General features: G+C 55.0%; 2 protein-coding genes across 4 annotated transcripts; both read left to right on the forward strand.

The window, feature by feature from the left end:
- The first annotated feature begins 641 nt into the window (after positions 1-641).
- Positions 642-27,935, forward strand: LOC107307454 (uncharacterized). Of its 3 annotated transcripts, XM_085536831.1 has the most exons (9): positions 647-845; positions 5,505-6,550; positions 10,151-11,196; positions 12,395-12,467; positions 17,255-17,395; positions 19,110-19,199; positions 21,550-21,613; positions 22,823-23,045; positions 27,438-27,927. In XM_085536831.1, the coding sequence occupies exons 1-9, from the start codon at positions 811-813 to the stop codon at positions 27,567-27,569; spliced, it is 2,850 nt and encodes a 949-aa protein (XP_085392957.1). In that variant the 5' UTR covers positions 647-810; the 3' UTR covers positions 27,570-27,927. The 3 variants fall into 3 exon arrangements, with proteins under 3 accessions (XP_085392958.1, XP_085392959.1, XP_085392957.1); XM_085536833.1 differs by lacking the exon at positions 22,823-23,045 and having other exon boundaries at positions 643-845; positions 27,438-27,935; XM_085536832.1 differs by lacking the exons at positions 21,550-21,613; positions 22,823-23,045; positions 27,438-27,927 and adding an exon at positions 19,739-21,100 and having other exon boundaries at positions 642-845.
- On the forward strand, positions 14,278-17,241 carry LOC116652677 (uncharacterized; the record flags this gene model as incomplete). The annotated part of the gene is made up of 1 exon (XM_085539276.1): positions 14,278-17,241. A coding segment is annotated over exon 1 (2,964 nt), but the record flags the coding sequence as incomplete, so codon positions are not given.
- Positions 27,936-27,972: the final 37 nt, after the last annotated feature.

The raw sequence follows: 27,972 nt of genomic DNA on the forward strand, positions 1-27,972 counted from the left end.
GGTTTCTTCGGGGCGTGGCTTAGGGTGGGTGTGGGCAGAGCGGCCAATGGGAGCTGTGCGAGGGTGGGCGTGGCCAATGGGAAACAAGGGGGCGTGGTTTCGAGCAGGTGTGGGCGTGGCTTTGGGTGACGGGGCGCGGCCAAGGCGAACGGGGCGTGGTTTAGGGTGGGTGTGGGCGTGGCCTGGGGGGCACTGGCCAATGGGAGGCGTGGATTCGCGTAGGAGTGGGCGTGGCCTGGGGGTGGGCGTGGGTTAGGTGGCTCAGGGGGCGTGGCCAAGGAGAAGGGGCGTGGCTTACAGCGGGCGTAGGGGTGGCCTGGGGGGACAGCGGCCAATGGGAATGTGGGGGCGTGGTTTCGAGTAGGAGTGGGCGTGGCTTAGAAAAAAGTGGGCGTGGCCAAGGAGAAGGGCGTGGTTTAGAGCGGGTGTGGGCGTGGCCTGAAGGACAGTGGCCAATGGGAATTGAGAGAGCGTGGTTTCGAGTAGGAGTGGGCGTGGCCTGAAGGTGTGGGAGTGGCTTAGGTGACCCGGGGGCGTGGCTAAGGAGAAGGGGGCGTGGTTTAGAGTGGGGGGGGTGGGGGTGGCCTGATGGCACTGGCCAATGGGGGGCGTGGATTGGAGTAGGAGTGGGCGTGGCCTGGGGTGTGGGCGTGGCTTGGAGATGTGGGCGTGGCCAAGACAAAGGGGCGTGGCTTACAGTGGGTGTGGGCGTGGCCTGATGGCACTGGCCAATGGGGGGCGTGGATTGGAGTAGGAGTGGGCGTGGCCTGGAGGTGTGGGCGTGGCTTAGGCGGAAATGGGGGCGTGGCCATGAAGGGAAGTTCCCACGCCGGCTGTGGGTTCAGGTGCGGGGATTATGGGGTTACGGGGTTATAGGGCCGGGGGGGGGGGGGGGTTTATGGGGGTCTTTGTGCCCCCCACGTTCCATGTAACACTATGGGGGGCTTGGGGGGCACGAGGGGGGAGGGGGAGGTCGGGGTATATTTGGGGGGGGCGGCGCTGGGAGCTTTGGGTTGTGGCCAATGGGAGCGGATGTGGGGGGGGGGGGATGGGGCTGCGCTACGGGGCTGATATGGGGGGGGGAGGGGAAAGGAGGGGCCTAGGGTGACCTCTGACCCCTCTGTGACCCCTGTGTGACCCCTCCTGACCCCCGTGTGACCCTTGACCCCTGCGTGACCCTTGACCCCCCTGTGACCCCTCACCCTGACCTCCTATAACCCCTTCCCGACCCCCATAACCCCTCATGTTTCCCCCCTTTGTCCCCTTTATGGCCCCATTTGAACCCCCCTCATCCCCCCCAGCCCCCACCCGTGTCCCCCTTTAACCCCCCACCCCCCCTTAGTTCCCCCATAGACGCCCCCAGACCCCCCAGAACCCCCCTCACACCCCCATAACTCCCCCCTCATCCCCCCCAGCCCCCCACCCTTGCCCCATTAATCCCCCATATCCCCTTGTTTCCCCCATTAACCCCCATAGACCCCCCATAGACCCCCCATATCCCCTTGTTTCCCCCATAGACACCCATGGACCCCCGATATCCCCTTGTTTCCCCCATTAACCCCCCATAGACCCCCCCATATCTCCTTGTTTCCCCCATAGACCCCCATAGACCCCCCATATCCCCTTGTTTCCCCCATTAACCCCCCATATCCCCCCTTTACTCCCCCATTAACCCCCCATATCCCCTTGTTTCCCCCATTAACCCCCAATATCCCCTTTATTCCCCCCTTAACCCCCATATCCCCCCTTTACCCCCCCCAGGCCCGATGCAGCCCACCCCCCCGTTCCCATCCCATTGCCCCCTTTAATCCCCCACCCCCTTTGCTCCCCCATAGACCCCCCATATCCCATTGCCCCCCATTAAACCCCCCACCCCCCTTAGTTCCCCCATAGGCCTTTCCAGACCCCCATCTACCCCCTCATCCCCCCCACCCCCCACCCTTGTCCCCCTTTAACCCCCCCATCCACCCTTAGTTCCCCCATAGGCCCTTCAAGACCCCCAGAACCCCCCTCAGACCCCCATTACTCCCCTCTCATCCCCCCCAGCCCCCCACCCTTACCCCCATTAACCCCCCATATCCCCCCTTTATTCCCCCCCAGGCCCCCCCATCCTGATGCAGCCCGCCCCCCATTCCCATCCCCTTGCCCCCCTTTAACCCCCCCACCCCCCTTGGTTCCCCCATAGGCCCCCCCAGACCCCCAGACCCCCCCTTGAAGACCCCATCTCCCCTCTCTTGCCCCCTTTAACCCCCCATATCCCCCCTTTACTCCCCCATAGACCCCCCCTTTTTCCCCTTGTTTCCCCCTTTAGCCCCCATATCCCCCCTTTACTCCCCCTTTACTCCCCCATAGATCCCCCGATATCCCCTTGTTTCCCCCATTAACCCCCATATCCCCCCTTTATCCCCCACAGGCCCAATGCAGCCCACCGCCCCATTCCCATCCCATTGCCCCCATAGACCCCCCATATCCCCTTGTTTCCCCCATAGACCCCCAATATCCCCCCTTTATTCCCCCACTAACCCCCCATAGACCCCCCATATCCCCTTTATTCCCCCATTAACCCCCATATCCCCCCTTTACTCCCCCATAGACCCCCCATATCCCCTTTATTCCCCCACTAACCCCCCATAGACCCCCCATATCCCCTTTATTCCCCCATTAACCCCCATATCCCCTTTATCCCCCCCAGGCCCGATGCAGCCCACCCCCCCGTTCCCATCCCATTGCCCCCTTTAACCCCCCACCCCCTTTGTTTCCCCCATAAGGCCCTTTAACCCCCCATATCCCTTTGTTTCCCCATAGACCCCCCATATCCCCTTTATTCCCCCATTAACCCCCCCGTATCCCCCCATTAACCCCCCACAGACCCCCGATATCCCCTTGTTTCCCCCATAGACCCCCAATATCCCCCCTTTACTCCCCCATAGACCCACGATATCCCCTTGTTTCCCCCATTAACCCCCATAGACCCCCCATATCCCCTTGTTTCCCCCATAGACCCTCCATATCCCCCCTTTATTCCCCCACTAACCCCCCATAGACCCCCCATATCCCCTTTATTCCCCCATTAACCCCCATATCCCCCCTTTACTCCCCCATAGACCCCCCATATCCCCTTTATTCCCCCACTAACCCCCCATAAACCCCCCATATCCCCTTTATTCCCCCATTAACCCCCATATCCCCTTTATCCCCCCCAGGCCCGATGCAGCCCACCGCCCCATTCCCATCCCATTGTTTACCCCATTAACCCCCCACCCCCTTTGTTTCCCCCATAAGGCCTTTTAACCCCCCATATCCCTTTGTTCCCTCATAGACCCCCCATATCCCCTTTATTCCCCATAGACCCCCATATCCCCTTGTTTTCCCCATTAACCCCCATATCCCCCCATTAACCCCCATAGACCCCCATATCCCCTTGTTTCCCCCATTAACCCCCCATATCCCTTTGTTTCCCCCTTTAACCCCCCATATCCCCCCTTTACTCCCCCATTAACCCCCCATATCCCCTTGTTTCCCCTTTAATCCCCCATATCCCCTTGTTTTCCCCATTAACCCCCATATCCCCTTGTTTTCCCCATAAAGCCCCCATATCCCTCCTTTACTCCCCCATTAACCCCCCATATCTCCCCTTTATTCACCCATTAACCCTCCATATCCCCTTGTTTCCCCATTAACCCCCCATATCCCCCCTTTACTCCCCATAGACCCTCCCATATCCCCTTGTTTCCCCCATTAACCCCCCATAGACCCCCCGTATCCCTTTATTCCCCCATTAACCCCTATATCCCCCCTTTATCCCCCCATAGACCCCCCATATCCTCTTGTTTCCCCCATTAACCCCCCATATCCCCCCTTTACTCCCCCATAGTCACCCCATGTCCCTTTACTCCCCCATTAACCCCCCATAGACCCCCCGTATCCCCTTGGTTTCCCCCATTAACCCCCCATAGACCCCCAATATCCCCTTTATTCCCCATATACCCCCCATATCCCCTTGTTTCCCCCATTAACCCCCATATCCCCCCTTTATCCCCCAGGCCCGATGCAGCCCCACTCCCCGTTCCCATCCCATTGCCCCCCATTAACCCCTATCTCCCCCCTTTAAGCCCCCAGCCCCACACCCTTGCCCCCATTAACCCCCCATATCCCCTTTACCCCCCAGGCCCGATGCAGCCCACCCCCCCATTCCCATCCCATTGCCCCCATTAACCCCCCATATCCCCTTTAACCCCCAGGCCCGATGCAGCCCACCCCCCATTCCCATCCCATTGCCCCCCATTAACCCCTATCTCCCCCTTTAAGCCCAGCCCCACACCCTTGCCCCCATTAACCCCCCATATCCCCTTTACCCCCCAGGCCCGATGCAGCCCACCCCCCATTCCCATCCCATTGCCCCCCATTAACCCCTATCTCTCCCCTTTAAGCCCCCAGCCCCACACCCTTGCCCCCATTAACCCCCCATATCCCCTTTACCCCCAGGCCCGATGCAGCCCACCCCCCCATTCCCATCCCATTGCCCCCCATTAACCCCTATCTCCCCCTTTAAGCCCCCAGCCCCACACCCTTGCCCCCATTAACCCCCCATATCCCCTTGTTTCCCCCATAGACCCCCCATATCCCATTGCCCCCCATTAACCCCCCATATCCCCTTTATCCCCCAGGCCCGATGCAGCCCACCCCCCCCGTTCCCATCCCATTGCCCCCATTAACCCCCCATATCCCCTTTACCCCCCAGGCCCGATGCAGCCCACCCCCCATTCCCATCCCATTGCCCCCATTAACCCCCATATCCCCCCTTTATCCCCAGGCCCGATGCAGCCCACCCCCCCATTCCCATCCCATTGCCCCCATTAACCCCCCATATCCCCTTTACCCCCAGGCCCGATGCAGCCCACCCCCCATTCCCATCCCATTGCCCCCCATTAACCCCCCATATCCCCCCTTTACCCCCAGGCCCGATGCAGCCCACCCCCCGTTCCCATCCCATTGCCCCCATTAACCCCTATCTCTCCCCTTTAAGCCCCCAGCCCCACACCCTTGCCCCCATTAACCCCCATATCCCCTTGTTTCCCCCATAGACCCCCCATATCCCATTGCCCCCCATTAACCCCCCATATCCCCTTTATCCCCCAGGCCCGATGCAGCCCACCCCCCCGTTCCCATCCCATTGCCCCCATTAACCCCCCATATCCCCTTTACCCCCCAGGCCCGATGCAGCCCACCCCCCCATTCCCATCCCATTGCCCCCCATTAACCCCCATATCCCCCCTTTATCCCCAGGCCCGATGCAGCCCACCCCCCCATTCCCATCCCATTGCCCCCATTAACCCCCCATATCCCCTTTACCCCCCAGGCCCGATGCAGCCCACCCCCCCATTCCCATCCCATTGCCCCCCATTAACCCCCATATCCCCCTTTATCCCCCAGGCCCGATGCAGCCCACCCCCCCATTCCCATCCCATTGCCCCATTAACCCCCATATCCCCTTTACCCCCCAGGCCCGATGCAGCCACCCCCCCGTTCCCATCGCGCTGGCTCTCAGCCCTGAACTCGGTGGCTCAGTTTTTCCTATTCCCGGCCTATTCCACCCTCAACCACCTCCTGGATCTCCAACCCACCACGGCCCAGCGGCGGCGCCGCCGTCACCCCATGGCGGCCATGGCCATCACGGCGGCTTCAGCTTCGGTTCTGCTGCTCCTATTGGTCCTGTTCATCCCATTGGCCCTATTGGGTTTATTGCTTTGGTTACCGGCTCAAGCCAAACGAAGGGAGTTTGGTTATCACTATTCACCGTCGGCAACCGGAGCCGCCCCGGTGACGCCGTGGGAGAGACAAGATGGCCGCCAAGATAGACGCCAATATGGCCGACAAGATGGCCGACAAGATGGCCGCCAAGATGGCCGACAAGATGGCTGCCAAGATGGTGGTCGCCAAGATGGACGCCAATATGGCCGCCAAGATGGATGCCAAGATGGCCGCCAAGATGGCCGCCAAGATGGTTGCCATGGTGGTTGCCATGATGGCTGCCAAGATGGCCGCCAAGATGGTGGTCGCCAAGATGGCCGCCAAGGTGATGGCCGCCAAGATGGCCGCCAAGATGGCTGCCAAGATGGCCACCACCAAGATGGCCGCCAAGATGGCTGCCAAGATGGCCGCCAAGATGGCAGACAAGATGGCCGCCATGATGGCCGACAAGATGGCCGACAAGATGGCCGCCATGATGGCCGCCAAGATGGCCGACAAGATGGCTGGCAAGATGGCCACCAAGATGGCTGCCGCCAAGATGGCCACCAAGATGGCCGCCAATATGGCTGCCAAGATGGCCGCCAAGCTGGCCGCCGCTTCACGTTCGTTAGCGCCAACGTGTGCCTGCTGCCCAGCGGGTTGGCCAAGTTCAGTAACCTGGGTGAGACCAGGAGCAGGGCCCGGTTCTTGGCCCGGTGTCTGGTACCGGATGGAGCCACCGAGACGGAGCCGCTGGTGGGGGACGGGGGGAGACGGGGGTACGGGGGGGTACGGACACAGGAGCTGAGTGTGCGTGGAGGTGGGTATGGGGGTGTGGGGGGATGTGGGGGGATATGGGGGGGTATGGGGGTATATGGGGGGATATGGGGGGGTATGGGGGGGTATGGGGGGTGGGGGAGGATATGGGGGGATATGGGGGGGGGTATGGGGGGCTATGGGGGGGGATATGGGGGGATATGGGGGGGGTATGGGGGGCTATGGGGGGGGGTATGGGGGGATTTTGGGGCTATGGGGGGGGGTATGGGGGGATATGGGGGGATATGGGGGGCAGGGGGAGAAAGGAGAGGAATGGGGGGCAGGGGGGAATGGGGTGGAAGGGGGGATATGGGGGGTGGGGGGAAAATGGGGGGCAGGGGGGGCAATGGGGAGGATGGGGGGCAATGGGGGGTAGGGCGTGAATGGGGGGGAAGGGGAGGAATGGGGGGCAGGGGGGAATGGGGAGGAAGGGGGGATATGGGGGGCAGGGGGGAATGGGGTGGAAGGGGGGAAATGTGGGGCAGGGGGTGAATGAGAGGAATGGGGGGCAGGGGGGAATGGGGAGGAAGGAGGGATATGGGGGGCAGGGGGTGAATGGGGGGAAGGGGGGCAATGGGGGGCAGGGGGAGAAAGGGGGAGAATGGGGGGCAGGGGGGAATGGGGAGGAAGAGGGGAAATGGGGGGCAGGGAGAGAAAGGGGTGGAAGGGGGGAAATGGGGGGCAGGGGGTCAATGGGGAGGATGGGGGGCAATGAGGGACAGGGGGGGAAGGGGGGGATGGGGGGGCAATGGGGAGAATGGGGGGTAATGGGGGGCAGGGGGTCAATGGGGGGAAGGGGGGAAATGGGGGGTAATCTGGGGCAGGGGGAGAATGGGGGGGAGGGTAGAAATGGGGGGACCAAAAGGGGGAGACATGGGGGTCTACAGGGGTGTAGACATGGGGGTCAATGTGTGTATGGCAGCCACTGGTGGGGGATGGGGGGAGAGATGGGTACGGGGGGGTACGGAGACAGGAGGAGGAGCAGAGTGTGGATGGAGGTGGGTATGGGGGGTATGGGGGGCGGGGGGATATGGGGGCAATGGGGAGGATGGGGGGCAATGGGGGGCAGGGGGAGAAAGGGGGGGAAGGGGGGAAATGGGGGCATGGGGGACAATGGGGGACAGGGGGAGAATGGGGGCATGGGGGGTAATGGGGAGGATGGGGGGCAATGGGGGGCAGGGGGTGAATGGGGGGGAAGGGGGAATATGGGGGGGAAGGGGGATATGGGGGGGAATGGGGGAAATAGGGGACAGGGGGAGAATGGGGAGGATGGGGGTCAAGGGGAGGATGGGGGGGAAATGGGGGGGAGGGGGGCAATGGGGGGCTGGGGGAGAAAGGGGTGGAAGGGGGGTAATGGGGGGCAGGGGGGGCAATGGGGAGAATGGGGGGAAATGGGGGCATGGGGGACAATGGGGGACAGGGGGAGAATGGGGGCATGGGGGGTAATGGGGAGGATGGGGGGCAATGGGGGGCAGGGGGTGAATGGGGGGAAGGAGGGATATGGGGGGAAATGGGGGGTAATGGGGGGCAGGGGGAGAAAGGAGAGGAATGGGGGGCAGGGGGGAATGGGGAGGAAGGGGGGATATGGGGGGAAGGGGGTGAGTGAAGGGAAGGGGGGAAATGGGGGGCAGGGGGGCAATGGGGAAAGGGGGGCAATGGGGGAAGGGGGGCAATGGGGGGATGTGGGGAGGAAATGGGGTATATGGGGGAAATGGGGGGCAGGGGGGTGAATGGGGGGGAAGGGGGGGATTGGGGGGTAATGGGGGGCAGGGGGATATGGGGGGGAATGGGGAAAATAGGGGACAGGGGGAAATGGGGAGGATGGGGGTCAAGGGGAGGATGGGGGGGAAATGGGGGAGAGGGGGGCAATGGGGGGCTGGGGGAGAAAGGGGTGGAAGGGGGGTAATGGGGGGGCAATGGGGAGAATGGGGGGAAATGGGGGCATGGGGGACAATGGGGGACAGGGGGAGAATGGGGGGATGGGGGGTAATGGGGAGGATGGGGGGCAATGGGGGGCAGGGGGTGAATGGGGGGGTATGGGGGGATATGGGGGGTAATGGGGGGCAGGGGGAGAAAGGAGAGGAATGGGGGGCAGGGGGGAATGGGGACGAAGGGGGGATATGGGGGGAAGGGGGTGAGTGAGGGGAAGGGGGGAAATGGGGGGCAGGGGGGCAATGGGGAAAGGGGGGCAATGGGGGAAGGGGGGCAATGGGGGGATGTGGGGAGGAAATGGGGTATATGGGGGAAATGGGGGGCAGGGGGGTGAATGGGGGGGAAGGGGGGCAATGGGGGACAGGGGGGGCAATGGGGAGGATGGGGGGCACTGGGGGGCAGGGGGGAATGGGGGGCAGGGGGATATGGGGGGGAATGGGGGAAATAGGGGACGGGGGAGAATGGGGAGGATGGGGGTCAAGGGGAGGATGGGGGGGGAATGGGGGGAATGGGGGGCAGGGGGAGAATGGGGGGATGGGGGGTAATGGGGAGGATGGGGGGCAATGGGGGGCAGGGGGTGAATGGGGGGGTATGGGGGGATATGGGGAGTGGGGGGAGAAAGGGGGGCAATGAGGGGCAGGGGGGGCAATGGGGGAAGGGGGACAATGGGGGCATGTGGGGTGGAAATGGGGTATATGGGGGAAATGGGCAGGGGGATGAATGGGGGGGGTGGGGGGCACTGGGGGGAAATGGGGGGTAATGGGGGGCAGGGGGAGAAAGGGGAGGAGGATAGAAATGGGGGGATGGGGGACAATGGGGGGCGGGGGGAGAAAGGAGACGAATGGGGGGCAGGGGGGAATGGGGAGGAAGGGGGGCAATGGGGGGCAGGGGGTGAATGAGGAGAAGGGGGGATATGGGGGGCAGGGGGGGCAATGGGGGAAGGGGGGCAATGGGGGGATGTGGGGAGGAAATGGGGTATATGGGGGAAATGGGGGGCAGGGGGGTGAATGGGGGGGAAGGGGGGGATTGGGGGGTAATGGGGGGCAGGGGGATATGGGGGGGAATGGGGGAAATAGGGGACGGGGGAGAATGGGGAGGATGGGGGTCAAGGGGAGGATGGGGGGGAAATGGGGGGGAGGGGGGCAATGGGGGGCTGGGGGAGAAAGGGCTGGAAGGGGGGTAATGGGGGACCAAAAGGGGTAGTTATGGGGGCCCAATGGGTGCAGACATGGGGGGCCCAATGGGGGTAGTCTTGGGGGGCCAATGGGGGCAGACATGGATGAGCCAATGGTTGCGGATGGAGGTGGGTCTGTGGGGGGTATGGGGGGTGGGGGGAAATGGGGGGGGCAATGGGTGTAGTTATGGGGGGCCAATGGGTGCTGTAATAGAGGAGGCAATAGGTGCGGATGGAGGTGGGTCTATGGGGGGCAATGGGGTGATGGGGGGAAATGGGGGTAGGGGGACAATGGGAGGCAGGGGGAGAATGGGGGGGAAGGGGGGCAGTGGGGTGATGGGGGGCAATGGGGGGGAGGGGAGAATGGGGGGACCAAAAGGGGGAGACGTGGGGGTCTACAGGGGTGTAGACATGGGGGACCAATGGGGGTAGACATGGAGGAGGCAATGGGGGTAGACATGGAGACCCCATGGGTCAGACCCCCATGTCTCCCTATAGGTGCAGCCATGGACCCACAGGAGCAGCTCTGGAGCCCCCCAACGGAGCCCCCCAAGGACAAGCAATGGGGCACCGTCATTGACATCACCGGGGATGGGGTGAAGGACACGCTATGGGGCCCAACAATGACCCACAGCCCATGGGGTGGGGACAGCAACACCCCAAAGGACATGGACACCCTATGGGGCCCAACCAGGGCCACCCACAGCCCATGGGGTGGGGACAAGGACACCCCAAAGGACAGCACAACCCTATGGGACCCAACAACCACCCACACCCCATGGGGTGGGGACAACACCACCCTATGGGACCCAACCAGGCCCACCCCAAAGGACCATGAAACCACATGGGACCCAACCAGGCCCACCCCAAAGGACCATGAAACCCCAAAGGACCATGAAACCCCATGGGGCCCAACCAAAGACCCTCCAATACACAACGCCACCCTATGGGCCACCCCAAAGGACAATAACACCCCATGGGACCCAACCAGGCCCACCCCAATGGGTGGTGACACCCCATGGGACCCAACCATGGCCACCCCAAAGGACAGCACAACTCTATGGGACCCAACCAGGGCCACCCCAAAGGACAAAGCCACCCCATGGGACCCAACCATGGCCACCCCAAAGGACAACGCCACCCTATGGGACCCAACCATGGCCACCCCAAAGGTCCATGACACCCCATGGGACCCAACCACGGCCCCCCCAGTTCCCGGAGCCCCCCACCGACCCCCTCCCCACATGAACCTGGGCTCGTCCCCCCAGCTGTGGGATCACTTCCCCCCCTTGTCGGACTTCGTGTGCCTGCAGGAGGTGTTTGACCCCGTAGCTGAGGCGCTGCTGCTCCGCCAGCTGGAGCTGCGCTACCCCCATATCTTGTATGGGGTGGGAGCTGGGGGGCTCCGTGCTGGGGGGCTGAAGTTGCTGGGCAGCGGGTTGATGGTGGCGTCTCGTTATCCCATAACGGCCGCCAGGTTCTACTGTTACCCCAATGGGGCCAGGGAGGACGCCATGGCGGCCAAAGGGCTGCTGTGCATCCAGGTGGGTGCTGAGTCCCCATCCCATAATAGCCCCATTCCATAATATCCCATTCCCATAATAACCCTATCACATAATAGCCCCATCCCATAAAGTCCCCATCCCATAATACCCCCATCCCATAATACCCCCATCCATCCCATAATACCCCCATCCCATAATACCCCCATCCCATAATACACCCATCCCATAATACCCCCATCCATCCCATAATACCGCCATCCCATAATACCCCCATCCCATAATACCCCCATCCCATAATACACCCATCCATCCCATAATATCCCCATCCCATAATACCCCCATCCATCCCATAATACCCTCATCCCATAATACACCCATCCATCCCATAATACCCCCATCCATCCCATAATACCCTCATCCCATAATACACCCATCCATCCCATAATACCCTCATCCCATAATACCCCCATCCCATAATACCCCCATCCATCCCATAATACCCCCATCCCATAATACCCCCATCCATCCCATAATACCCCCATCCCATAATACCCCCATCCCATAATACCCCCATCCATCCCATAATACCCCCATCCCATAATACACCCATCCCATAATACCCCCATCCATCCCATAATGACTTGCTACCATCCCATAATGCCCCCATCCATCCCATAATGCCCCCATATATCCCATAATACCCCATTAATCCCATACTGCCCCCATATATCCCATATTGCCCCAATATATCCCATAATGCCCCTATATATCCCATAATTCCCCTATATATCCCATAATACCCCATATACCCCATATACCCCATATACCCCATACACCCCATATACCCCATACACCCCATATACCCCATATAACCCCATATACCCCATATACCCCATATACCCCATAACACCCCCATATAACCCATATACCCCATATTGCCCCATAACACCCCATATACCCCATATACCCCATACACCCCATATACCCCATATAACCCCATACACCCCATAACACCCCATATACCCCATACACCCCATATAACCCTTTATACCCCCATATAACCCCATATACCCCATATACCCCATACACCCCATACACCCCATATACCCCATACACCCCATACACCCCATATACCCCATACACCCCATACACCCCATATACCCCATATACCCCATACACCCCTCATACCCCATATTACCCCTCTATATCCCCCCCACATTAACCCCTTTCCCCCCAGGTCCACCTGGGCTCACTGTGTGGTCGCCGTGTGCTGGGTTACATCAGCTGCACCCACCTACAGGCACCCGAGTGTGAGTGGGGACGGGGGGGTGATAGTGAACAGGGATGGGGGTAATGGTGATAGTGATGGTGAGCTGGGATGGGGGTAATGGTGATAGTGATGGTGAACAGGGATGGGATGGTGATAGTGATTGTGAACAGGGATGGGATGGTGATAGTGATTGTGAACAGGGATGGGATGGTGATAGTGATTGTGAACAGGGATGGGGGTAATGGTGATAGTGATTGTGAACAGGGATGGGGGTAATGGTGATAGTGATTGTGAACAGGGATGGGGGTAATGGTGATAGTGATTGTGAACAGGGATGGGGGTAATGGTGATAGTGATGGTGAACAGGGATGGGGGTAATGGTGATAGTGATGGTGAACAGGGATGGGGGTAATGGTGATAGTGATGGTGAACAGGGATGGGGGTAATGGTGATAGTGATGGTGAACAGGGATGGGGGTAATGGTGATAGTGATGGTGAGCTGGGATGGGGGTAATGGTGATAGTGATGGTGAACAGGGATGGGGGTAATGGTGATAGTGATGGTGAGCTGGGATGGGGGTAATGGTGATAGTGATGGTGAACAGGGATGGGGGTAATGGTGATAGTGATGGTGAGCTGGGATGGGGGTAATGGTGATAGTGATGGTGAACAGGGATGGGGGTAATGGTGATAGTGATGGTGAACAGGGATGGGGGTAATGGTGATAGTGATGGTGAACAGGGATGGGGGTAATGGTGATAGTGATGGTGAACAGGGATGAGGATGGTGATGGTGAACAGGGATGGGGATGGTGATGGTGAACAGGGATGGGATGGTGATGGTGAACAGGGATGGGGATGATGGTGAACAGGGATGAGGATGGTGATGGTGAACAGGGATGAGGATGGTGATGGTGAACAGGGATGGGATGGTGATGGTGAACAGGGATGGGGATGGTGATGGTGAACAGGGATGAGGATGGTGATGGTGAACAGGGATGGGATGGTGATGGTGAACAGGGATGGGGATGGTGATGGTGAACAGGGATGAGGATGGTGATGGTGAACAGGGATGGGGATGGTGATGGTGAACAGGGATGAGGATGATGGTGATGGTGAACAGGGATGGTGATAGTGATGGTGAACAGGGATGAGGATGATGATGGTGAACAGGGATGGGGATGGTGATGGTGAACAGGGATGGGATGGTGATGGTGAACAGGGATGGGATGGTGATGGTGAACAGGGATGGGGATGGTGATGGTGAACAGGGATGAGGATGGTGATGGTGAACAGGGATGGGGATGGTGATGGTGAACAGGGATGAGGATGATGGTGATGGTGAACAGGGATGGTGATAGTGATGGTGAACAGGGATGAGGATGATGATGGTGAACAGGGATGAGGATGGTGATGGTGAACAGGGATGGGATGGTGATGGTGAACAGGGATGGGATGGTGATGGTGAACAGGGATGGGGATGGTGATGGTGAACAGGGATGGGATGGTGATGGTGATGGTGAACAGGGATGGGGATGATGGTGATGGTGAACAGGGATGGGGGTAATGGTGATAGTGATGGTGAACAGGGATGAGGATGGTGATGGTGAACAGGGATGGGATGGTGATGGTGAACAGGGATGGGGATGGTGATGGTGAACAGGGATGGGATGGTGATGGTGATGGTGAACAGGGATGGGGATGATGGTGATGGTGAACAGGGATGGGGGTAATGGTGATAGTGATGGTGAACAGGGATGGGGATGGTGATGATAGTGATTGAGAGCTGAGATGGTGACAGTTATTGTGAACTGAGGGTGATCGTGATTATGAGATGGGGTGGGGAGCAGGGATGGGGATGGTGAGCAATGGGGATAATGGTGATAATGGCGACAGTAGTGACACTGATGGTGTTAGTGGTGATATTGGTCACAATGATGGTGATAATGGTGATAATGGCGACAGTAGTGACACTGATGGTGATAATGGTGACACTGATGGTGACACTGATGGTGATAATGGTGATAATGGTGATAATGGTGCTAATTGTGATAATGGTGATAATGGTGATAATGGTGTTAATGGTGATAATGGTGACAGTGATGGTGTTAATGATGATAATGGTGACAATGATGGTGATATTGGTCACAATGATGGTGATAATGGTGACAATGATGGTGATAATGGTGATATTGGTCACAATGATGGTGATATTGGTCACAATGATGGTGATAATGGTGACGATGATGGTGATAATGATTATATTGGTCGCAATGATGGTGATATGGGTCACAATGATGGTGATAATGGTCACAATGATGGTGACAATGGTGACACTGATGGTTATAATGGCCACAATGATGGTGATAATGGTGATATTGGTCACAATGATGGTGATATTGGTCACAATGATGCCGATATTGGTCACAATAATGGTGATAATGGTGATATTGGTCACAATGATGGTGATAATGATGATACTGGTCACAATGATGGTGGTAATGGTGACACTGATGGTGATATTGGTCACAATGATGCTGATAATGGTCACAATGATGGCGATATTGGTCACAATGATGGTGATAATGGTGATATTGGTCACAATGATGGTGATAATGGTCACAATGATGGTGATAATGGTGATATTGGTCACAATGATGGCGATATTGGTCTCAGTTATGGTGCTAATGTTGATACTGGTCACAATGATGGTGATATTGATCACAATGATGGAGATATTGGTCACAATGATGGTGCTAATGTTGATACTGGTCACAGTGATGGTGATAATGGTCACAATGATGGTGATAATGGTGATACTGGTCACAATGATGGTGATATTGGTCACAATGATGGTGATAATGGTGATACTGGTCACAATGATGGTGATACTGGTCACAATGATGGTGATATTGGTCACAATGATGGTGATAATGGTAATAATGGTTTTAATGGTGACAATGATGGTGCTAATGGTCACAATGATGGTGATAATGGTGATAATGGTGACAGTAGTGACACTGATGGTGATAATGGTGACACTGATGGTGACACTGATGGTGTTAATGGTGATAATGGTGGCGTTAATGGTGATAATGGTGATAATGGTGACAATGATGGTGACACTGATGGTGTTAATGGTGATAATGGTGATAATGGTGATAATGGTGACAATGATGGTGATAATGGTGACAATGATGGTGACACTGATGGTGTTAATGGCGATAATACTGATGTTAGTGGTGATAATGGTGACACTGATGGTGTTAATGGCGATAATGGTGACGTTAATGGTGCTAATGGTGTCACTGATGGTGATAATGGTGCTAATGGTGTCACTGATGGTGATAATGGTGATAATGGTCACAATGATGGTGATAATGGTGACAATGATAGTGCTAATGGTGACACTGATGGTGTTAATGGTGATATCGGTCACAATGATGGTGATATCGGTCACAGTGATGGTGATAATGGTGACACTGATGGTGTTAATGGTGATATTGGTCACAATGATGGTGATAATGGTGATAATGGTGACAGTAGTGACACTGATGGTGATAATGGTGACAATGATGGTGACACTGATGGTGTTAATGGCGATAATAGTGATGTTAGTGGTGATAATGGTGACACTGATGGTGTTAATGGCGATAATGGTGACGTTAATGGTGCTAATGGTGTCACTGATGGTGATAATGGTGATAATGGTGACACTGATGGTGATAATGGTGATACTGGTCACAATGACGGTGATAATGGTGATATTGGTCACAATGATAGCGACAATGATGACACTGATGGTTATAATGGCCACAATGGTGGTGATAATTGTGATATTGGTCACAATGATGGTGATAATAGTGATAATGATGGTGTTAATGGTGATATCGGTCAAAATGATGGTGATAATGGTGACACTGATGGTGTTAATGGTGATATTGGTCACAATGATGGTGATGATGGTGATACTGGTCACAATGATGGTGATATTGGTCACAATGATGCCGATATTGGTCACAATGATGGTGATAATGGTGACTCTGATGGTGATATTGGTCACAATGATGCTGATAATGGTCACAATGATGGCGATATTGGTCACAATGATGGTGATAATGGTCACAATGATGGTGATAATGGTAATAATGGTCGCAATGATGGTGTTAATGGTGATACTGGTCACAGTGATGGTGATATTGGTCACAATGATTTTGATAATGGTGATATTGGTCACAATGATGGTGATATTGGTCACAATGATGGTGATAATGGTGACGATGATGGTGATAATGATTATATTGGTCGCAATGATGGTGATATGGGTCACAATGATGGTGATAATGGTCACAATGATGGTGATAATGGTGATACTGATGGTGATAATGGTCATTATGATGGTGTTAATGGTGGTATCGGTCACAGTGATGGTGCTAATAGTGATAATGATGGTGATAATGGTGATATGGGTCACAATGATGGTGATACTGGTCACAATGATGGTGTTAATGGTGACACTGATGGTGTTAATGGTGATATTGGTCACAATGATGGTGATATTGGTCACAATGATGGTGCTAATAGTGTTAATGATGGTGATATTGGTCACAATGATGGTGATAATAGTGATAATGATGGTGATAATGGTGATAATGGTGATAAACCCCCCCAGGTGACGGCGTTATCCGCAGTGATAGTAATAATGGTGCCCATGATGACAATGGTGATGGTGCTAATGGTCACAGTGATGGTGCTAATGGTGCTAATGGTGCTAATGGTGCTAATGGTGCTAATGGTGATAATGGTGATAATGGTGCCATCCCCCCCAGGTGACGGCGCTATCCGCAGTGAGCAGCTGTCGTTGGCGCTGCGTTGGATGCGGGAGTTCAGGGCTGGGCTGGAACAGGAGCACGACGTGGTGGGATTCGATGTGATCTGCGGGGACCTCAACATGCACCACGGGTGTGATGGTATGGGGGATATATAGGGGATATATAGGGGATATATAGGGGATATGGGGTCATATAGGGTTATATGGGGGGGTATGGGGGGTATGGGGGGGTATAGGGCTGATATGGGGGGTATGGGGGGGTAACCTGGTGGGATTCGATGTGATCTGCGGGGACCTCAACATGCACCACGGGTGTGAGGGTATGGGGGATATATAGGGGATATATAGGGGATATGGGGTCATATAGGGGGATAATGGGGTCATATGGGGTTATATGGGGGGTTATAGGGTTGATATGGGGGGATATGGGGGGGATATAGGGGCTATGGGGGGTAACCTGGTGGGATTCGATGTGATCTGCGGGGACCTCAACATGCACCACGGGTGTGAGGGTATGGGGGATATATAGGGGATATATAGGGGATATATAGGGGATATATAGGGGATATGGGGTCATATAGGGTTATATGGGGGGGTATGGGGGGTATGGGGGGGTATAGGGCTGATATGGGGGGTATGGGGGGGTAACCTGGTGGGATTCGATGTGATCTGCGGGGACCTCAACATGCACCACAGATGTGATGGTATGGGGGATATATAGGGGATATATAGGGGATATATAGGGGATATATAGGGGATATAGGGTCATATAGGGGGATAATGGGGTCATATGGGGTTATATGGGGGGTTATAGGGTTGATATGGGGGGATATAGGGGGGATATAGGGGCTATGGGGGGTAACCTGGTGGGATTCGATGTGATCTGCGGGGACCTCAACATGCACCACGGGTGTGATGGTATGGGGGATATGGGGGATATATAGGGGATATGGGGTTATATGGGGTTATATGGGGGGGTATAGGGGATATATAGGGGATATGGGGTCATATAGGGGATATGGGGGATATGGGGGGTAACCTGGTGGGATTCGATGTGATCTGTGGGGACCTCAACATGCACCACGGGTGTGAGGGTATGGGGGATATATAGGGGATATGGGGTCATATGGGGTCATATAGGGTTATATGGGGTTATATGGGGGGGGTATAGGGCTGATATGGGGGGTATGGAGGGGTAACCTGGTGGGATTCCATGTGCTCTGCGGGGACCTCAACATGCACCACGGATGTGATGGTATAGGGGATATGGGGGATATATAGGGGGATAATGGGGTTATATGGGGGGATATAGTGGGATGTAGGAGGGTATGGGGGGGATATGAGGTCATATAGGGGGATAATGGGGTTATATGGGGAGTATGGGGGATATAGGGCTGATATGTGGGGATATGGGGTGGATATGGGGGGTATGGAGGTATATGGGTGGTATAGGGTCATATAGGGGGATATAGGGGGGTATGGGGGTATGGGGGGGTAACCTGGTGGGATTCCATGTGCTCTGCGTGGACCTCAACATGCACCATGGATGCGAGGGTATAGGGGATATACAGGGGGGTATGGGGGAATATAGTGGGGGATATGGGGGGATATGGGTCATATAGGGGGATAATGGGGTTATATGGGGGGATATAGAGGGTTATGGAGTCATAAGGGGGATATGGGGGGATATAGGGCTGATATGGGGGATATGGGGGGATTACGGGGGGATATGGGGGGTGTGGGGGATAATTGGGGGGATATGGGGCGATATGGGGTCATATAGGGGGATAATGGGGTTATATAGGGGATATGTGGTTCTATGGGGGGGATATGATCCCATTGTTCCCTTTCAGGCCCGGCCCCCCCCGAGCAGCAGGAGCTGTTCCAGCATTACATCGATCCCTGTCGTATGGGGCAGCAACGGGACGCGCCGTGGGCAATGGGTACGGATTAGTACCTATGGGTACCTATGGGTACTAATGGGTACCAATGGGTTCCAATGTATATGGATGGTACCAATAATAATGGGTATCTAAGTGGGGATGGGGATGGATATGGGGATGGATAACAAGGGGTAACAAGGGGTATCAATGGGTTCCAATGGGTATGGGTGGTACCAGGGGGTACCAATAGGTATGGATGGTACCAGTGGATAACAACTGGTACCAATAGGTACCAATGGGTCCTGATGGATGGCAATGGGTGCCGATGGAGGCTGCCCCAAACAACCCCATACTAACACCAACTGTGTCCTAATCCCATCCCATCCTAATCCCAACCCAATCCTACTCCCATCCCATCCCATCCTAATCCCATCCCATCCTAATCCCATCCCATCCTAATCCCATCCCATCCCATCCTAATCCCATCCCATCCTAATCCCATCCCATCCTAATCCCAACCCAATCCTACTCCCATCCCATCCTATCCCAACTCACCCTAATCCCATCCCATCCCAATCCCAACCCTTCCTTATCCCTAGATAAGTATAAGGATAAGGATAAGGATATTAGATGGGACAGGATATACCTAATCCCGTCCCATCTAATCCCATCCCATCCTAATCCCAATTCATCCCAATCCCATCCCATCCCATCCCAATCCCATCCCATCCTAATCCCATCCCATCCCAATCCCAGCTCATCCTAATCCCATCCCAATCTCATCCCAACCCATCCTCATCCCATCCTAATCCCAACCCATCCCAATCCCATCCCATCCTAATCTCATCCCATCCCAATCCCATCCCAATCCCATCCCATCCTAATCCCATCCCATCCTAATCTCATCCCATCCCATCCCAATCCTATCCCATCTTAATCCCAATTGATCCTAATCCCAACCCAATTCCACTCCTATCCCAATCATATCTCAACCCAATCCCATCCTGACCCCAGCCTCAGCCCCACTCCAATCCCAACCTCAATCCCAACCCCAATCCCACCCAAACCCCAACCCCAATCCCACCCCAGTCAAACCCCAATCTCACCCCAACCCCAACCCAAATCCCACTTCAGTCCCACCCCAATCCCAACCACAATCCCAATCCCGACCCAAACCCACTCCAGTCTCAAACCTAATCCCACCCCAATCCCAATCCCAACCCCAATCCCATCCCAATCCCACCCCAATCCCAACCTCAAACCCAACCCTAATCCCACCCGAATCCAACCCCAGTCCCACCTTAAACCCATTCCAACCCCACCCCAATCCTAAACCTACCACCTACCCCAACCCCAATCCCAACCCCCCACAACCCCAACCCCAGTCCCACCCCAATCCCAGTACCATTCCCAACCCAATCCCAATCTCACTCCTACTCCAATCCAACCCCAATCCCAACCCCATTCCCACCCCAATCTCACCCCAATCTCCCCCAATCCCATCCCTATTCCTTACCCCAATCCCAATCCCATCCCTATTCCTAACCCCAATCCCAATCCCAACCCCAACCTTATTCCTAACCCTAATCCCAATCCCAACCCCAACCCTATTCCTAACCACAATCCCAACCCTATTCCTAATCCCAATCCCAACCCTATTCCTAACCACAATCCCAATCTCACCCCAATCCTAATCCCAATCCCAATCCCAACCCCAACCGTATTCCTAACCACAATCCCAATCCCAATCCCAACCCTATTCCTAACCCCAATCCCAACCCAAACCCTATTCCTAACCACAATCCCAACCCCAACCCTATTCCTAACCCAAATCCCAATCCCAACTCTATTCCTAAACCCAATCCCAACCCAATCTCAACCCCAATCCTAATGCCAATCCCAACCCTAATCCCAATCCCAACCCTATTCCTAACCCCAATCCCAACCCCAATCCCAACCAATCTTACCTCAATCCCAACCCTAATCCTAATCTCACCCCAACCCCAATCCCAACCCCAATCCCACCTAATCTTACCTCAATCCCAACTCTAATCCCAATCCTAATCCCAACCCCAATCCCACCCCAATCTCATCCCTACTCCAATCCCAATCCCAACCCAACCCCAATCCCTCCCAATCTTACCTCAATCCCAACCCTAATCCCAATCCTAATCCCAATCCCACTCCCACCCCAACCCCAATCCCACCCAATCTTACCTCAATCCCAACCCCAATCCCAATCCTAATCCCAACCCCACACCCACCCCAACCCCAATCCCAACCTCAATCTCATCCCTACTCCAATCCCAATCCTAATCCCAATCCCAACCCCAATCCCAACCAATCTTACCTCAATCCCAACCCTAATCCCAATCTCACCCCAACCCCACTCCCCCCCATGTCCCCCCAGGCACGCTGCTGGATTACCTGAAGATCTACGACGATCCCATAAACAGCCCGGACAGAATGAAGAGGTGGGATGGGGCTGGGGGGCACTATGGGGTCATTGTGGGGTCATTTGGGGTTTTATTTGGGGTTATTTTGGGTCATTTAGGGTCATATGGGGTCACTTGGGGCCATTTGGGGTCATTTGGGATCTCTATGGGGTCATTTAGGGACATTTGGGGGCACTGTGGGGTCATTTGGGGTCATTTAGATTATTTGGGGGCATTTGGGGTCATTTGGGGCCATTTGGGGTCGTTTAGGGTCATTTGGGGCCATTTGGGGTCATTTAGGGTCATTTGGGGGCACTATGGGGTCACTGTGGGGTCATTTGGGGGCACTATGGGGTCACTGTGGGGTCATTTGGGGATATTTGGGGTCATTTGAGGTCATTTGGGGTCATTTAGGGACATTAGGGGTCATATAGGGTCATTTGGGGGCACTGTGGGGTCACTGGGATCATTTGGGGTCACTATGGGGTTGGGGGGTCATTTGGGGACATTTGGGGTCATTTAGGGTCATTTGGGGGCACTGTGGTGTCACTGTGGGGTCATATGGGGGCATTTGGGATCATTTGGGGACATTTAGGGTTAATATGGGGTCATTGTGGGGTTATTATGGGGTTAATATGGGGTCATTATGGGGTTATTATGGGGTCATTATGGGGTTATTATGGGATTATTGTCCCCATTGTCTCCAATGTCCCCATTGTCCACATTGACCCCAATGTCCCCATTGACCCCATTATTCCCATTGTCCCCATTGTCCCCATTGACCCCATTGTCCCATTGACCCCATTGACCCCATTGTCCACAATATCCCCAATGTCCCCACTGTCCCCAATGACCTCAATGTCCCCATTGTCCCCAATGTCCCCTTGTCCCCATTGTCCCCTGTGTCCCCATTATCCCCATTATCCCCATTGTCCCTATTATCCCCATTGTCCCCATTGACCCCAATGCCACCATTGACCCCAATGTCCCCATTGACCCCATTATCCCCATTATCCCCATTGACCCCATTGTCCCCATTGTCCCCATTGACCCCATTGTCCCCATTGTCCCCTGTGTCCCCATTATCCCCATTGTCCCCATTGTCCCTATTGACCCCATTGACCCCATTGACCCCATTGTCCCCATTGACCCCATTGACCCCAATGTCCCCATTGACCCAATTGTCCCCATTGTCCCTATTGACCCCATTGTCCCCATTGTCCCCCATTGACCCCATTGTCCCCTTAGGACTCTCTCAGACCCAGTTGGCCGGCGGCGTTTCCTGGCGGGACCCCTCATCTGCAACCCCAAATGTGACCCCAAAAGGCGCCACGACCCCAATAGGGACCCCAATATGGACCCTAATAGGGACCCCAATATGGACCCCAATGGGGCCCCATTGCCTGCAGAGTGGCAGGGCCGGCGCGTGGATTACATCCTATACAGGGAGGGGGACAGCAGGATGAGCACGGTGAGGGGGGATATAGGGGAAATATGGGGTTGGGGTGGGATTGGGATTAGGATTGGGGTTGGGGGTGGGGTTGGGGTTGGGGTTGGGGTTGGGATTGACATTGGAATTAGGATTGGGGTGGAATTGGGGTAGGGGTTGGGGTGGGGTTGGGGTGGGATTAGGATTGGGATTGGGGGTGGGGTCGGGGTTGTATTGGGATTGGGGTTAGGATTGGGGTTGGGGTGGGAATGGGCTTGAGGTGGGATTAGGATTGGGGTTGGATTGGGGTTGGATTGGGATTGGGATGGGATTGGGATTAGCGTTGGGATTGGGGTTAGGATGGGGCTGGGTTTGGGATGGGATTTGGTTTGGAATTGGGGTGGTATTGGGATTGGGGTTGGGGTGGGATTGGGTTGGATTGGGATTGGGATTGGGAATGGGATTGGGGTGGGATTGGGGTCAGGGTAGGACTGGGTTGGGATTGGGATTAGGGATGTGGTTGGATTGAGATTATGGTGGGGTTGGGATTGGGGTTGGGGTTGGGGTGGGATTGGGGTTAAGATTGGGATTATGGTGGGGTTGGGATTGGGGTTGGGGTTGGGGTGGGATTGGGGTTAAGATTGGGATTGGGGTGGGGTTGGGATTGGGGTTGGGGTTGGGGTGGGATTGGGGTTAAGATTGGGATTGGGGTGGGGTTGGGGTCAGGGTGGGGTTGGGTTCGAGGTGGGATTGGGATTGGGGTGGTATTGGGGTGGGCTTGGGGTTGGGGTTAGGATGGGGTTGTGGGTGGGATTGGGGTCATGGTGGGATTAGGACTGGAGTAGGGATTGGGATGGGGTTGTGAATGGGTTTGGGGTTAAGGTTGGGGTGGGATTGGGGTGCGATTGGGATTGGGGTTGGGGTTTGGGCAGGATTAGGGTTGGGGTGGGATTGGGATTAGGATGGGGTTGGGATTGAGGTGGAATTGGGATGGGATTGGGGCTCAATTGGGGTGGGGTTGAGATGGGATTGGGATTTGGGATGGCACAGGGGTGGGATTGGGGTTGGGGTTAAGATTGGGATTGGGTTGGGGGTGGGATTAGGATTAGGATTGGGGTTGAGGTTGGAGCTGGTGTGGGATTGGGATGAGGATTAGGATTAGGATTAGGATTAGGATTGGGATTAGGATTAGGATTAGGATTAGGATTAGGATTAGGATTAGGATGAGGATTAGGATGAGGATTAGGATTAGGATTAGGATTAGGATTAGGATTAGGATTAGGATTAGGATGAGGATGAGGATTAGGATTAGGATGAGGATGAGGATTAGGATTAGGATTAGGATGAGGATTAGGATTAGGATTAGGATTAGGATTAGGATGAGGATTAGGATTAGGATTAGGATTAGGAATAGGATTAGGATGAGGATGAGGATTAGGATGAGGATTAGGATGAGGATTAGGATTAGGATTAGGATTAGGATTAGGATTAGGATTAGGAATAGGATTAGGATGAGGATGAGGATTAGGATGAGGATTAGGATGAGGATTAGGATTAGGATTAGGATTAGGATTAGGATTAGGATGAGGATGAGGATTAGGATTAGGATTAGGATTAGGATTAGGATGAGGATTAGGATTAGGATTAGGATTAGGATTAGGATTAGGATTAGGAATAGGATTAGGATGAGGATGAGGATTAGGATGAGGATTAGGATGAGGATTAGGATTAGGATTAGGATTAGGATTAGGATTAGGATTAGGATTAGGAATAGGATTAGGATGAGGATGAGGATTAGGATTAGGATTAGGATGAGGATTAGGATTAGGAATAGGATTAGGATGAGGATGAGGATTAGGATTAGGATTAGGATGAGGATTAGGATTAGGATTAGGATTAGGATTAGGATTAGGAATAGGATTAGGATGAGGATGAGGATTAGGATGAGGATTAGGATGAGGATTAGGATTAGGATTAGGATTAGGATTAGGATTAGGATTAGGATGAGGATTAGGATGAGGATTATGAATAGGATTAGGATTAGGATGAGGATTAGGATTAGGATTAGGATGAGGATGAGGATTAGGATTAGGATGAGGATTAGGATTAGGATTAGGATGAGGATGAGGATTAGGATTAGGATTAGGATTAGGATGAGGATTAGGATTAGGATTAGGATGAGGATGAGGATTAGGATTAGGATGAGGATTAGGATTGGGATTAGGATTAGGATTAGGATGAGGATGAGGATTAGGATTAGGATGAGGATTAGGATTAGGATTAGGATGAGGATGAGGATTAGGATTAGGATTAGGATTAGGATGAGGATTAGGATTAGGATTAGGATTAGGATTAGGATTAGGATTAGGATGAGGATTAGGATGAGGATGAGGATGAGGATTAGGATTAGGATTAGGATTAGGATTGGGATTAGGATTAGGATTAGGATTAGGATTAGGATTAGGATTGGGATTAGGATTAGGATTGGGATTAGGATTAGGATTAGGATTAGGATTAGGATTAGGATTAGGATTGGGGTGGGATTGGGATTAGGGTCATCTTGGTGTGGGATTGGGATTAGGATTGGGATTGGGGTTGAGGTTGGTGTTGGGGTTTCGGTGGGATTGGGGTGGGATTGGGGTGTCCCTATGGGGCTTTTAGTGTCTATGGGGCTGCTTTGTGTCTATGGGGCTGTTCATTCCTATTTGGCTTTATGTCGCTATGGGGCTTTGTGTCGCTATGGGTATCAGTGTCTCTATGGGGCTGTATCGCTATGGGGCTGAGTTTCTCTATGGGGCTTTGTGTCCCTATGGGGCTTTTTGTGTCTATGGGGCTGTGCATTCCTATGTGGCTTTATGTCGCTATGGGGCTGAGTGTCTCTATGGGGCTGTGTCTCTATGGGGCTGATGTCCCTATGGGGCTGGGTGTCTCATTGGGGCTGATGTCCCTATGGGGCTTTGTGTCCCTATGGGTCCCAGTGTCGCTATGGGTCTCAGTGTCCCTATGGGGCTGATTCTCGCTATGGGGCTTTGTGTCCCTATGGGTCTCAGTGTCTCTATGGGGCTGAGTGTCGCTATGGGGCTGAGTGTCTCTATGGGGTTTTGTGTCGCTATGGGGCTGATTCTCACTATGGGGCTGATGTCTCTATGGGTCTCAGTCTCTCTATGGGGCTTTGTGTCTCTATGGGGCTGAGTTTCTCTATGGGGCTGAGTGTCGCTATGGGGCTGAGTGTGTCTATGGGGCTGATGTCTCTATGGGGCTGAGTTTCTCTATGGGGCTGAGTGTGTCTATGGGGCTGATGTCTCTATGGGGCTGAGTCTCTCTATGGGGCTTTGTGTCTCTATGGGGCTGAGTGTCTCTATGGGGCTGAGTGTGTCTATGGGGCTGATGTCTCTATGGGGCCGAGTGTCGCTATGGGGCTTTGTGTCTCTATGGGGCTGAGTCTCGCTATGGGGCTTGGTGTCCCTATGGGGCTTTGTGTCTCTATGGGGCTGAGTGTCTCTATGGGTCTCAGTGTCTCTATGGGGCTTTGTGTCTCTATGGGGCTGATTCTCGCTATGGGTCTCAGTCTCTCTATGGGGCTGAGTTTCTCTATGGGGCTGAGTGTCGCTATGGGGCTGAGTGTCCCTATGGGGCTGATTGTCTCTATGGGGCTGTGTCGCTATGGGGCTGATTCTCGCTATGGGGCTGAGTGTCTCTATGGGGCTTTGTGTCCCTATGGGGCTGATTCTCGCTATGGGGCTGAGTGTCTCTATGGGGCTTTGTGTCGCTATGGGGCTGAGTGTCTCTATGGGGCTTTGTGTCCCTATGGGGCTCAGTCTCTCTATGGGGCTGATTCTCACTATGGGGCTGTGTGTCCCTATGGGGCTGATTCTCGCTATGGGGCTTGGTGTCCCTATGGGGCTTTGTGTCTCTATGGGGCTGAGTGTCTCTGTGGGGCTGAGTGTCTCTATGGGTCTCAGTGTCTCTATGGGGCTTTGTGTCCCTATGGGGCTGATTCTTGCTATGGGGCTTTGTGTCCCTATGGGGCTTTGTGTCGCTATGGGGCTGAGTGTTTCTATGGGGCTGAGTGTTTCTATGGGGCTGAGTGTCTCTATGGGTCTCAGCGTGTCTATGGGGCTCTGTGTCGCTATGGGGCTGAGTGTTTCTATGGCTCTCAGTGTCTCTATGGGGCTGAGTTTCTCTATGGGCCTGAGTGTGTCTATGGGGCTGAGTGTCCCTGTGGGTCTCAGTCTCTCTATGGGGCTCAGTCTCTCTATGGGGCTTTGTGTCTCTATGGGGCTTTGTGTCTCTATGGGGCTTTGTGTCGCTATGGGGCTGATTCTCGCTATGGGGCTTTGTGTCTCTATGGGGCTTTGTGTCTCTATGGGGCTGATTCTCGCTATGGGGCTGATTCTCTCTATGGGGCTGACGTCGCTGTGGGTCGCCCCATAGACGGTGTCGTCCCTGTGCTTTGTGACGGCTCTGGCCGCCCGCTCGGACCATCTCCCCACGGCTCTGACCCTCAGCGTCCGCCCCACAAGTGGGGGGGGGCCGGACCCACAAGTGCCCCCCCCACCGCCCTGACCCACAAGTGGCTCCTCCTGGACCCCCTCCCCCCCCCCCCCCCAAAAAACCATCCCCCCCCACCGGCTCCGTGACCCCCAAGTGCCCCCCTGTGTCCCCCCCTTGTTTTGCCCCCTAAGTAGCCCCCTGTGCCCCCCCCCACCTTGTGACCCCCAAGTGCCCCCAGTGACCCCTCCCCAAGACCCCCAACCCCCCCATATTCCCCCCATATCCCCCCCAAAGACCCCAATACCCCCCCAGACCCACAACCCCCCCATACCTCCCCTATATCCCCCCATATCCCCCATTCCCCCCCATATTCATCCCATGTCCCCCTATGTCCCACCATAGACCCCCCATATCAGCCCAATACCCCCCATATTCCCCCTATATCCCCCCATATCCCCCCCAAAGACCCCAATAC

This window comes from Coturnix japonica, chromosome 2 (genome assembly GCF_054131305.1).
Source record: "Coturnix japonica strain WE chromosome 2, WE-NBRP24, whole genome shotgun sequence".
In the NCBI taxonomy this organism is placed as follows: domain Eukaryota; kingdom Metazoa; phylum Chordata; class Aves; order Galliformes; family Phasianidae; genus Coturnix; species Coturnix japonica.